The 12399-nt window shown below is 37.6% G+C and overlaps 2 protein-coding genes across 2 annotated transcripts; both read right to left on the bottom strand.

The window, feature by feature from the left end:
• Positions 1-1127: 1127 nt before the first annotated feature.
• On the bottom strand, positions 1128-4585 carry Cla4 (p21-activated serine/threonine protein kinase; the record flags this gene model as incomplete). Its single annotated transcript, XM_007414970.1, has 7 exons — positions 1128-1708; positions 1816-1928; positions 2020-2241; positions 2321-2420; positions 2493-3294; positions 3358-4022; positions 4098-4585. 7 exons carry the CDS (start codon positions 4473-4475, stop codon positions 1634-1636), a joined length of 2355 nt encoding a protein of 784 aa, XP_007415032.1.
• Positions 4586-7522: 2937 nt separating this feature from the next.
• On the bottom strand, positions 7523-9489 carry MELLADRAFT_50027 (uncharacterized protein; the record flags this gene model as incomplete). The annotated part of the gene is made up of 6 exons (XM_007414969.1): positions 7523-8056; positions 8137-8309; positions 8401-8688; positions 8763-9049; positions 9125-9288; positions 9383-9489. The coding sequence occupies 6 exons, from the start codon at positions 9487-9489 to the stop codon at positions 7867-7869; spliced, it is 1209 nt and encodes a 402-aa protein (XP_007415031.1).
• Between the last annotated feature and the right edge of the window lie 2910 nt (positions 9490-12399).

Below are 12399 nucleotides of genomic sequence, written 5' to 3'. Positions count from 1 at the left end.
CAAACTATGCTAAGGTCGCCTTCAAGCTATAAGAAAGATCATTCACAATGAGCTGAGTCTGGGCTCAAGATCTGAATCCATTACATGCGCAAAAAGATATAAACCTAGGAAGAAGATTGAGATGGTATACGGTCTAGTATGAATAACTGAAGACAGAGATGTAAGCCGATCCATGACACCTTTAAATTTTCGAATCTCTTTGTCACCGAAATCAAGATGAGGTAAACTGATTCGATTCCTTGATACCATCAAAACCTTCACAATTACCCTACTGATCAAAGCCCCTTTAAATCAAGATAAGACCCCTCTAGAACTCAACTCTTGATCAGGTCATCAGGTCATCAAGAGGGGTGTTGATCATCAGCTCAACAAATCATCAAGGGGTTTACAAAATCTTGATGATTGATTTTGTTTGTTTTTGCGATTGATATCAATCAAAGACACCCTCTCATGAACACAAATCGAGAAAACAAAAAGAGTGTGATCAGATTTCAAAAGATTTCCTCCCAAATGGTAATCAAACAAAATCATTTTTTTTGTTGTCTTCTTCATCAAATCCATTTTTTTTCTATTCAAAAATTCAAGTCAACAAAACTTCAAAACTTCAAAATAACAAAATAACAAAAAATAATCACTCTGCCATTCCTATAAACAAATCAAAAAATCAAAAAAAAAGAAATATATACTCTTAAATACAAAGGTTTTTTTACAATTATTTTCATGAAATCAAACACCACATCATATCATCACATCTAAAAAGAAAATCACCTCATACTACCAAATCCAAACCCCCACTTTCCCCCCCCTGGCTCACCTCGAATCCAACCATCTACTTTTACTTTTACTTTCTATTTTTTTTCCTATCTAAAAACTCTTCATCTCTTTTTTCTTTTTTTTTCAAAACTTCTTCATATAAAAACAAAAGAAAGCAGATCATAAAAAAAATCATAAAAAAAATCATAAAAAAGAAAAGATCATAAAAAGAAGGAAAATCATAAAAAGAAGATCATAAAAAAGAAGAAAAAGATCATAAAAAAATCATAAAAAACAAACAAACAAACCGAGCATACAAAACAAAAAACACACAAACACTTACCTATATATATATATATATAAACAATAAACAAACAAACATAAACCTTTTTTTTCATGAAAAAAACCTAAAAAGAAAGATATTTATTTATTTATTTATATCTATATAAAATATACCGAACCAAAAAGCAAAGAAAACCCCAGACATTTGACATTTCCAAAAGAAAAAAAAAAGAAACCAAAGAAAACCCCCATCTCATCAAATCAAATCAAATCTCATCTCATTCCACAAAACCACAAAAACCCTTTTTTCCTATAAGAAAACAACAATCAAATCAAACAACAAAAAAAACCAAACTAAATACCCAGTTCGAAACACCTTTTTTCCTCCAACTTCAACTTCAATCATTCTCTTCTTCTTCTTGTTGAAACGAAAAAAAACGAGTCAGGATTTAAGAAAAAAAATGAAACTCTTTCTCATAAAAAACAACACAGATAAGATAAAAGAAAAGAAAAAAGCCTCCTAAAAAAACACCACACCGTTTCTCATATATAAATGTGTATTTCTTTCATCATTTTAGTATTTTTTTTAATGATAATTTCATCTTGATGAAGCTTTAAACTTTAATAAAGGAGCCAATCCAGCCATAGTACAAGACTTTTTCAAAAACTCATGCTATTCGAGAAAACAAAAAACAAAAAAAACACACACACACATAACTCAATCAGTTTGATAAAATCGAGTTAAAAAGTCAAAAAAAAAATCATCAATTCACTACTCACTTGTAAAAGTTCATCTGCCGTCGCTCTAGATTTCACATCAACACATAAACAAACCGCCAAAAAGTTTTTCAATTCTTTACTCAACCTTTCCGGTTTCTTCAACGTAGGTGTACCTATTCCAAAAAAGAAAAAAAAACCAAACTCTCATCAATCTTTCCCTCTTCCAGTCAAAGGAAAAAGAACACAAATCAAAACGAAACCTACCATTAGTAGCAATCAAATAAAGTGCCTTCAAAGGTTCTTCATCCAAATAAGGTGGTTCATTCTCAATCATCTCAATAGCCATGATTCCAAGTGACCAGATATCCACTTTGGCTCCATACTCCTTTTGTTTAACGACTTCTGGTGCCATCCAATAAGGTGTACCTACCATGGTGGCTCGTTTTGATTTTTGATCGGTTAGTTTTGCACAGAATCCAAAATCAGCTATCAACCAAAAAAAAATCATCAGATTCAAATTTGGTTTCATATTGTTTGATGAAGAAACCAGATCGGATCACTCAACTGATCTTCACATGTCCTTGACAATCTAAAAGTACATTATCTGATTTAATATCTCGATGAATAATACTCTGTTGATGAAGATGTTGAAGACCTTTACAAGACTAAAAAAACCCCCCAAAAAAAATCAACTTCATTTCCATTTGAGAAGGACAAGAATCAAAAACCCAACGAACCTCATGACAAATACTAGCGATCTGATCTTCTTCCATACTATTATTATCAATCACATCAGTCAAAGCCCCACCTTCCATAAACTCCATAACAACCCAAAGTTCATCATTCCCTAAAATAAAGGAATCCAAGAAATTCACAATATTCGGATGTTGTGATTCTTTCATAACCAGAATCTCATTCACAATCAATTCTTTCCTAGGTTGAACCTTTAAATCCATCTGTTTAATCGCCACTTTCTGTCCAGTAGCCAAAACTTTAGCTACATATACACTACCTGATGCTCCTTGTCCTACTTTTTTGATCTTGGCATATAATTGATTTGGGTCTTGGGGTGAGACCACTCCTCTTAATTTCGTCATGATTTGGGCTTCTGTTAAAGATGAGATCCTACGTTCGTTTGATTTGGCTTCTTGTTTTTTAACTGTTTGTAAGGCTTTCACTACCGGTGCTTGGGCTGGTGTTTGTGTGGCTTGTGAAGGATTCGATAAGTCTGGACTAGCGTTCTCTGAATGATTAGTTTGAGACCCATTAGTTGTAGAAGGGTTAGTAGCTGAAGGAGTCGGAGTAGATTTGTTTGGTAACGTTGGTGTATTACCGTTCGTTCTAGGTTGTCCAAGTTGAAGTGGTTTTGGTCCTTGTTGTAATTTGACAGGCAAACTAGGTTTCGAGACAGGTTTCTCAGCTTGAGTGGGTCTTGCAGAAGCAGAAGATGATAAGCTAAGAGGTTTCAATCCACCTGCTTGAGGTTTAGAGGCAGATGATGGTGCACTAGGTGCAGCACGTTGAGGTACAAGGTTCGGTCTGTTTTGAGAATCTTGGATCGGTCGTGGATTAGATGCAGTGGCCGGAAGAGGTGCTCGATACCCATCATTGATGGTCTCAGGACCACGTGAAGGAGAAGGCGAAGCAAGCGTACGAGGGTTGGCTAGTAGTTCATTTCGCATTTGTTGATTACTAGGTTGATTGCTAAGTCTAGTGGAAGAAGCATTAAAACGAGCACTGTTATGACTACTGTTCAAAGAAGGTGATGTATGATAATCGATCTCATGTTGAGCAGGTGAATCATAACCAGCACCCGCACCATTCGAACCACTAGCACCACCCACTCGATCAGTCATTCCCATATTAGGAGTACCAAGACCATACTCATCATTTTCTCGTTTCTGAATATCAGTATAAAACTCAAGTACATCGAGTACAGCCTGAGGATTCTTGGCATAATCTTCTTTAGTGATCGCCGAACTGGTCAACAGTCTAGTCCATTGTTCAGGTAAACCTGTAAACGCTCCTGAAACCGCATCAAAGCCTACATGAACTTGATGAACGAAATTCGTCGGATTCGAAACTCCCATCAAAGGCGAACGAGAATAAATATCATCCATCCATCCATAGAGTTCTTCATCATTCTTAAGAGCTAGGTTATAGGTTTTTTCTTTGGTTTCGACTTCTAGACAATAAGGACGTAAATCGGTTCGAGCTACATTGGTGATTTCTTTCAGAAAGATGAGTGCAGCAGCAGTTGAAGTAGTCTAAGAATCCAAAAAGAATCAAAGAATCAGTCAAGATTGATGAAGAAAAGAAATCCAATCGAATGGGAAATTGACCTCATTCTTATGAAACGTTAAAGTTTGTTCACGCAGAATAAGCCAACGTTGAGACCAAATCCAACTTCTAAGACCATCTTCCTTCAATTTAGCAAAGCCTCTTCTAACGATTGTAGTTTGATTTGCAGGAGGATTGATAGGAAAAGGAGAAGAACCAATCATACTGCTAGCCGGATTAGTAAAACCAGGAGCAGGTACGTAACCTGAAGGTAAACCAGGAGAAGAAGTAGAAGATCCTGAATTGTAACGAGATGAATGATGAGAGTTGGGATGATGATCGGTTGATGAGTGTTGTGATGGTTGTTGAAGTGCTTGTTGTTGTTCGGAAGGAGCCGGAGGAGCCGGACGAGAAGGAGTAAGAGATGAGAAGTTAGACATCTTCAGCAATGGTATACTACTACTAGCACTACTAGCACTACTACTACTACTACTAATCCAATCTATCCAATCAGAAGCTCAAAAGAGAAGATTAATAATGAATCGATTAGTATACTACTACTTGGTGATTTGGTAAAGTCAAACTAGATTCTATTCAAATTCAAATTCAAATTCAACTCAGACTATTCCAATTTCACCAGAAGACTCAAAATATCACATACCTTTCACAACCTAATTCAACTCTCACTCATCTCTCTCATATTTCAAATTTCAATACAAAAACGGATCAATTTCTTAACCTTAACTCAATTAGACATAAACCTAATTCCAATTAAAACAATATGTACAGCTATTCACGAAATTCGTGTCCTGTTCGCACTTTTTTTTTCTTTTTTCCCCCCCAAATACAGCTGAGAGCATCCACAACGGTCCACCTACTTTGCGAGCCCTGGAACAGACCCCCGATCCTGATTTTGTGGATGTAGGGGGTCAAAAAAACAGGTGTCCACAGCGGTGCACTTGAAGTCAGGGGCCAGAACTCGATTGAGTGATATGGTATGCTTGTACCATATCATCTGGTTTCGAGTGCGGTTTGAGACGTGACTATATCGGTCACGTGGAAGCAGTGGCACGTGATATTGGGAGCCCCTATAGACCTCGCAGATGTGGGGGGTCCGGATGGAAATCTGGAGGCCCCCGACGTCTCACCCCCGATTGTGCGAGCTCCGTTGGAGCGTTTTTTTGCGTTTTGACCCCCTACATCGCTGGGGGCCCGCAAAGTAGGTGGACCGTTGTGGATGCTCTGACGCGCAGCGCAGCAAGCCTGTATCACACCGTGGATTTGGTCAACCCCGAACAGCCCGAACCCCGGGATCTCCTGAGATACATCCTCCCTCCGATTTGGTGCTTGCCACGTCGATAATTTTCACACCGACTCCGCATGCCGAGTGATCACGATTGATTGCTGTTCACTCTCACTATTGACTCATCAGCTTATCAACCTCAATTCACATATGAATCTGTAAGTTTACATCTCTCTCATCTCTTCAAAATGTTATATGAATAAATAACTGAGATTCCGAGTCTCCTTTTTTTTATACAGTATAGATGGATGTCAAAAGCTAAAGCAGAATCTACAGGACTTGAAATCAAATGTGAAGGTAAAGAGTTAATTAAAGATGAATCACCACCATGGAAAGAAATAGCGATCAAGATATATCCATTAGTAAGTGATTATAAATTTCCTTGAAAAACTGATATCATCATTTCAAATTCTGATTTCTATGCGTTTGTAAACCTTTTTTCTTTGAAGTTTTAGTCACTGGTTTACTTCCCTTACAACTCTGGAGCCAAACACATAATTAGTTATTCAATCGTATCCAATCATTCTTTTTACTTGTTTAGTTGATGTGATATGCAATCAATTCAATTTCACACTTGTTTAGAAAAGGCCAATCATCCCGTCTTCGAATTTGATGAGTACAACATCGCTCGCGCCATCAGATCCGCAAACATGTTTTTGCAAGCAAAATGGCTCCTTTTGAACGCCTCGGAGATCTAAAGCTTCAGCGGTCTCTGGACTCAGGATAGCATGAGATGAACCAAGGTTATTCATCTGAGAGATCCTTGGATGTTTAGACTGGAATTCATGGTGCAGAGACCAAAGCCAGTAACTGCTGCAAGTCGAAGTTGTCACAAGAAATCGATTTTTTGATGTTTAAGATGTGTATCGTCCATATGTCTTTCATATATCTCCCCTCAAGTCATGTTTTGCAAATCCACCCAAGTGATGATTTGACCAGGTTGTTAATTCTACCAAAGAATTATGAAGTGTTTGAAGCAGTATTAGGAAAATGAGATTGAAGGCGTGAATTGATGAGAAAAAGATACAGCATAATATTGATCATAAATTTTTCAAGAACTTGATAACACAAAAATCAACTATGAAAAGTCTTTCGAAAGGCTACATTGTTCAAATGTAAAGAATCCATTTAAGAAACCAATCACTCATCACCTCAAAACATTTAGATATCTAGGTATTCAAGTTTGGTTGATCTGTCATCAATTCCACACTGAACTCCTTGGTTCAGGATGGCTCCAGATACTGAAGAGTGAGCCTATAGAATATCAATCAAGTAATCAGAATGCGTCAGGAAAGCATTTGATAGCACCACCATTATCATTTTGATAATTTGATCGATCAGATTGATTTTGGTTTGATTAGATTGGATCACTACTTATTTTTTTGGTTCCGAATGGATGTGCTTTAAGTGACATGAACCAGTGACTATATTCTTCCATAACCTCAAAGAAAAAAGATTACAAACACATCAGAACCAGAATTCAGACCGATGATAATAGCTTTTCAAGGAAGTTTATATCCACTTACTAACTTGATTCCCAGTTTGTGATTCGTATGTGAATTGAAGGAGAGTGGAGTAGATAAGTTGGTAGGGATCGATCATGATCACGGATTGGGTGTGAAAATTCGCAACGTGGCGAGCACAGAATCAGAGGGAGGAAGAGGGAGGAAGTGGCCCGCGGGGTTCGGGGTTGACCAAATCCACGGTGTGATACAGGTTTGCTGCGCTGCGCGTCAGCTGTATTTGGGGGGGGGGGAAAGAAAAAAAAAGTGCGAACAGGACACGAATTTCGTGAATAGCTGTACTGATCACCTTCCAAATCTCGATCCTTGAAGATCTCAACTCTCATCATCAATCTTCTTCTACAAAGGTATCAATATATGCTATACCCTATAAAAAAGACTAAAAGGATTTCTTGCTTTCTATCTATGTACTCACGTTGATGTAAGATGTATATTGGTTGTAATGAAGTTTTCAGTGAGAATTTTGTAAAACAAAGTCTGGAAATGAAACAATAAAAATGATAAATGAAGAAATACCAGTGTGAAGATTTTGTTTGATTTCCCATTGTACCATTCAATCTTTCAAATTCTCATGATAAATTACATGTTGATGGATATTCTTAGATAAACTCAATGATACTCTTAAGAATCAATTTGAATCAAATGCTTCTTTTCTTGTTTTGAATAAGAAATCAATCTTTTGCTAGATTATAATCATGATCATAACCCATAACTGAAACAACAAAGTCTTTACAAATCTTTTTTCATTCACTCTTATGAACATCAAAAAACCATTGATGATACTCAGTAAACAACCAATCAATAAAAATTCATGAAACCTTAATTCCATTCAAACTAATCTTATCAATCTTATCAAAACAAAGAACCATAATTCACATCACCCAATCTCATGAACCATATATAATGAATTTCAAACCTCATATATCAAAAAAGGACCAAATCATAAACTTCAAAAATACCAAAACCAAAAACAAAGTATTTCTAATTTTTTTTGTTTCTCTCTCTCTACGAAACCAAAATCTCAGTCCCACCATGATCATGAGCATGTTCACCTACTTTCATCACTCGATTAGTCCATTCATCTAATTTCACTTTCAATCCTTCAATCTGACTTCGACTCAAGACTCTAGGTTGAACCCACGTAATCTTAGCTGTACCTGAAACCTGATCCAACGAACCTTTAACTAATCCCAAACTAATTCATTTCTTTTCTCATCAGTCTCTTTCTGAAAAAAAAAGAAATCAGTCAAGAGAAAAAGGGAATCAATCACATACCTTAAAGCTTTCATCACTAAATGTTCAACTTCATTCACCGGTAACTTGGTTTCTGATGCAATCGTTGTAAAAGGAATGATCCGATCGGTTACATTCCTTCTAAAGACCGCATCAATCAATGCCATCAAACAAATCTTTTGTCTCATAAACGGATATGAATTCTGTAAGATAGGCTACAAACAAATTGATCCAAAAGAAAAGAAAACCATTCATGATGAATCTTCCAATCCGATCAAACTACAAAAGATGATTGACCTCACTCACCTCTTCTGGAAACTTTGGTGTCAAAGATTCAAAGACGCCTAGATGACCATCATTAAATGCAAACAATAGAGACTTGATCCATTCGTATGGTGTATTGTTTAAGGAATCTAAGATCGGATGTTGTAAAAGTTCTCCGAAATTGTAAATCGTATCACCTAACAGAGCTGCTAGACCTAGATCATGGGCTCTTTGAATCCGACTTTCTAAACTTAAATCTACATTCACATTAGGTAAACAAGCTAAATAAAGTAATGAAGTTTTATAATACGATGCATATGCTGCTTCCCACTAAAGAGAAAAAGAAAAGAAAAAAAACAGGTTTAGTTTGATGGAAAAGTAATCACCTATAACGATCCACTCACTTTATAATAATCACCTGAAACTCTATAAAACCCAGCTCTAACTGAAGTATCAACAGTATCAAGTTTATCTAAGATCTTACGACACTCATTCATGGCTAATTCGGTTTCTTTAGTTTGACCTAACAATAAACAAAAATGAGCAGCTGACATTCGTGAAAGCACATAGGCTTCTGGATCGGTTTGTAATTCATTCGGTTTCACTTTCATTCGTTTTTCTTCATCTTTTAGTGGGATCGGTTTTAGTTTTGTTGCTAGGGATGATAAGAATTCAAGTGCTTCACTTGGATCTGAAAAAAAATCAATGTTTCAGTATGATTCGTCTTTCCACACATTCACATATCAAAAGGGGTAAAGAGACTTACCGGTGTATTGTTGAGAAACAGTGACGGCGATCTCAACTAACTTAAGTGAATTAATCTTATTCTCAAAATCTTTTATAAACCCATTATACAAAGAAATCTGGTACGGAAAAGATATCGGTAAATTTAAAAACTCTAAAATCGAAGTTGTAAGTTGATACCAAAGTCTACATTCAACCCCCCCGCCAAGAAAACCCCATCCAAAAAAAAAAGTAAGTCAACTGAATTTTCAAAAACTAAGACTGGATTATTAAAACTTACTTTCGTTGATAAAGATCAAGAAATGATTCATAGATTGGTTTTATTTCGGTTGGTAATTGATCAATTGTTTGTAAAATAAATTGAGTGGGATCTAAATCGATTTCCATCGTAGGATGATTTGTTTTGATTTTTTTAGGTAAACACGTTTCGGTGGATGAAGTTGTGGGATCTTCGTTGGAAAACAATCGTTTGTTGGAATTTGTTTTTGGTTTTGAATCTGCCAGGATGTTGTTCTGATGGATTATGATTTGAGTGTGGTGGTGGTGGTGGTGGGGTGATTTGATGGATTGGTTCTTCTGATCTGGTTTATTGGATTCCAAATCAATCGAAACGCGCTGACGTATTCGAGTCTGTCTAAACCCATGATCACCTCTACATCAAATTATCAATAACCCATCTTTTCACACCACTCCAGTTAAAACCTCTGAAATGGTCAACTGCCAAAATCTCACAATGAACTTGTCTCCTTGCATCCTTCATGGAATCGGTTCCAAGAAATCGCTCAAGAAGTTCAAAGAAAAATATGAAGTAATATATATCTTCAAATATACATCCTCAAAGTCAAACGTAGAGTGATGATGTATGTATTTCGTCACAAGGCAGTCAGGGTCGATAAACACCTCACTTTAATTACCTCTACACCACCGGGCAGCCTTTGAGCAAAAAAGTGCTGCCGGGGTACGGTCAAAGGTTGAGTGAGTTTCACAGAGATTCAACTTGAGTCTCAGATGGCTATCCATAATCCGCCACGTGATAGCTTTGCAAGCTCCACCCGCATCGTCTCACTGTTGCAGCCAGCAGCAGCAGGATCGCACTGCCATCAGATCACAAACCGTGGTGAATAGATTCACATTTGCCACATCGATTGCCGCATGAATATGGCATCAGCTCTTGCCACCATGAGATCACCTGAGGACCTCATCGTAGCCACAGTGCACACTGCCTCATAACCACACAAGTATTCCACTCAAGACTACATTGTGAGCAAGATGGAGTGTAATAAATGATCTGTCATGTGCTGTGTAATAAATGATCTGTCATGTGCTGTGGAGTTGACCGAGGTTCCAGTGCTCACGTCACGATATGATGTCATTCATGACATCAATCAATTTTTTAGTATAAAAACCGTTCGAACTTCAAGTTCAACCTCTCGTTCATCATCAATATCAAACATCCTTCACACTTCTTTCTATATATCGAGTCATCCTTCACTATTTGTAGATCATCTTGGTGATTATTGACTTGTTCTAAAGACGTTCTTTGATCTTTTCCATGTACATATCGTTCTCACATCAAGATTGTTTATAATTGTATTTCCTATCTGCTGTACTTCTTTCAACTCACTTGAACTCTGTCATCTCAAGTATTAACCAGTGTAGTAGATATCAGTTGAATCTATGACCAAACTTTTGTCTATCTCATATCTAGTCGACCATTGATTTGTTTGTATCTTCTTCACTCACATTTTTTCACATATCAGTAGATATTTATGAACAAGATATCAAAGGGAAGCTGATTGAACTAATTGTAGAACAGTAGTAGGGAATTGTATCAAGATTAAAAAGATGTTCTATCACTTTGAGCGTGTTTCCTTACTTCCTGATCTCCTGAGGGAGTAATTTATTTGCGTCTTTCAAGTTTTTACCCTGGTTAGCCCATGCTCCTGACCAATCCGATCCGGATTGGTCGGGAGTTTTTTTTCAATGGTATTGTATGCCAAGCGACGTCGCAATTGTGTGACGCCCATGTTAATGCTATGTGGTGGCCTATTGTGGTACGCCCACCTGGTTGAATGCAACCACACCACCACCTGAGTGGATGGTGAGTTTCCAGTGAAGCGCTGTGGTGTTCACAGTGCTACCACCTGGGTGGTACTGTGAAACCCATGTGGTTCATGGATTGCAGTCGCAACGTGACTTGCCTCTCGTGAATGCCACGTGAACCACTATAGAGCCAAATGGCAATGTGGAATTGACGCCGCAACTACCCTGTGGTGTATACTATAACTATGAATTTGAGGTTTTGTGATACAAGGGAGAGCTGCGAGATGGACTGATACTGATAGACAATCAGGGAACAATGAGAGATTTACTGAATATGGCAGGAGTTCTTTCCTGCCCTGAAGCTGGGCCATTTTTGCCTAGCGGTCGTCCAAGAATGAATCTACTCAAGATTGCAGGACTCCTTTAATCTGGCCCAAGTCAACGTTGACTAGCGGACGTCGGCCTGCAGGTGACGGTAAGATATAAATACTAGGCCTGCTTTGTGTTCCTTTATTCCCCGAAACTTCACTGCCCCACAACTCATCACTCCGCCTTCCAAACTATACATCTTTTCAATTTTCCTACAATTTTTCATCTTCTCTCAAAATTCCACACTCAAAATGTCTAATTATCCTGTCCAGTCTTGTGAATGGAAGAGGCAACTTGCCCGCTGTAAGGGTTACATAGAGACAGGCATACACACATTATGGTTATAGACAGGTCCAAGATATAGTAGTGAACTTGCCCTAGCTCCAGACGATTTCTTCTTCACCGAACACTCTTTGGACGGAGCTAGGTGAGCATCGTCATATTTCATTTATCTCTCTCTCTATCTGTTTCTCTCTTTTCTATTCTTGTTAGAGTTGTGATCTGATTGTTCTTGACCAAACACTCTTTGGACGGAGCTAGTTCTGTGTCATTAGGAAATATATTTTTGGGTTTTAGATTACGTGTTGATCTCCACGCTCTGTGCCCCCTTTTAGTGAAGACTTACTCGAGAGTCTTACACCCGCAAGGCGCTTGTTCCATTTGGGTGGCTCAGCTGTTGTACGCTTGCCAGCACCATCCCTCCCTGTAAGCCAATCTTGACATATTAGATGGATATCTTCATTTTTACTTCACTGAAATCTCATCATGTGCTTTTCTAGTCCCAACATCTTTATATCCAGAAAACAACGGTATGTCCTTTGTACTTTTGTTTGTGGTGAGTTTCTTTCCAACATCACAGTCATCATATCTCTTGTATGCTGATCA

The sequence above is a fragment of the Melampsora larici-populina genome, assembly GCF_000204055.1.
Source record: "Melampsora larici-populina 98AG31 unplaced genomic scaffold MELLAscaffold_47, whole genome shotgun sequence".
Classification (NCBI taxonomy): Eukaryota; Fungi; Basidiomycota; class Pucciniomycetes; order Pucciniales; family Melampsoraceae; genus Melampsora; species Melampsora laricis-populina.
The sequence above is the reverse complement of the archived record's forward strand: the minus strand, read 5'-3'. Positions and strand labels throughout refer to the sequence as shown.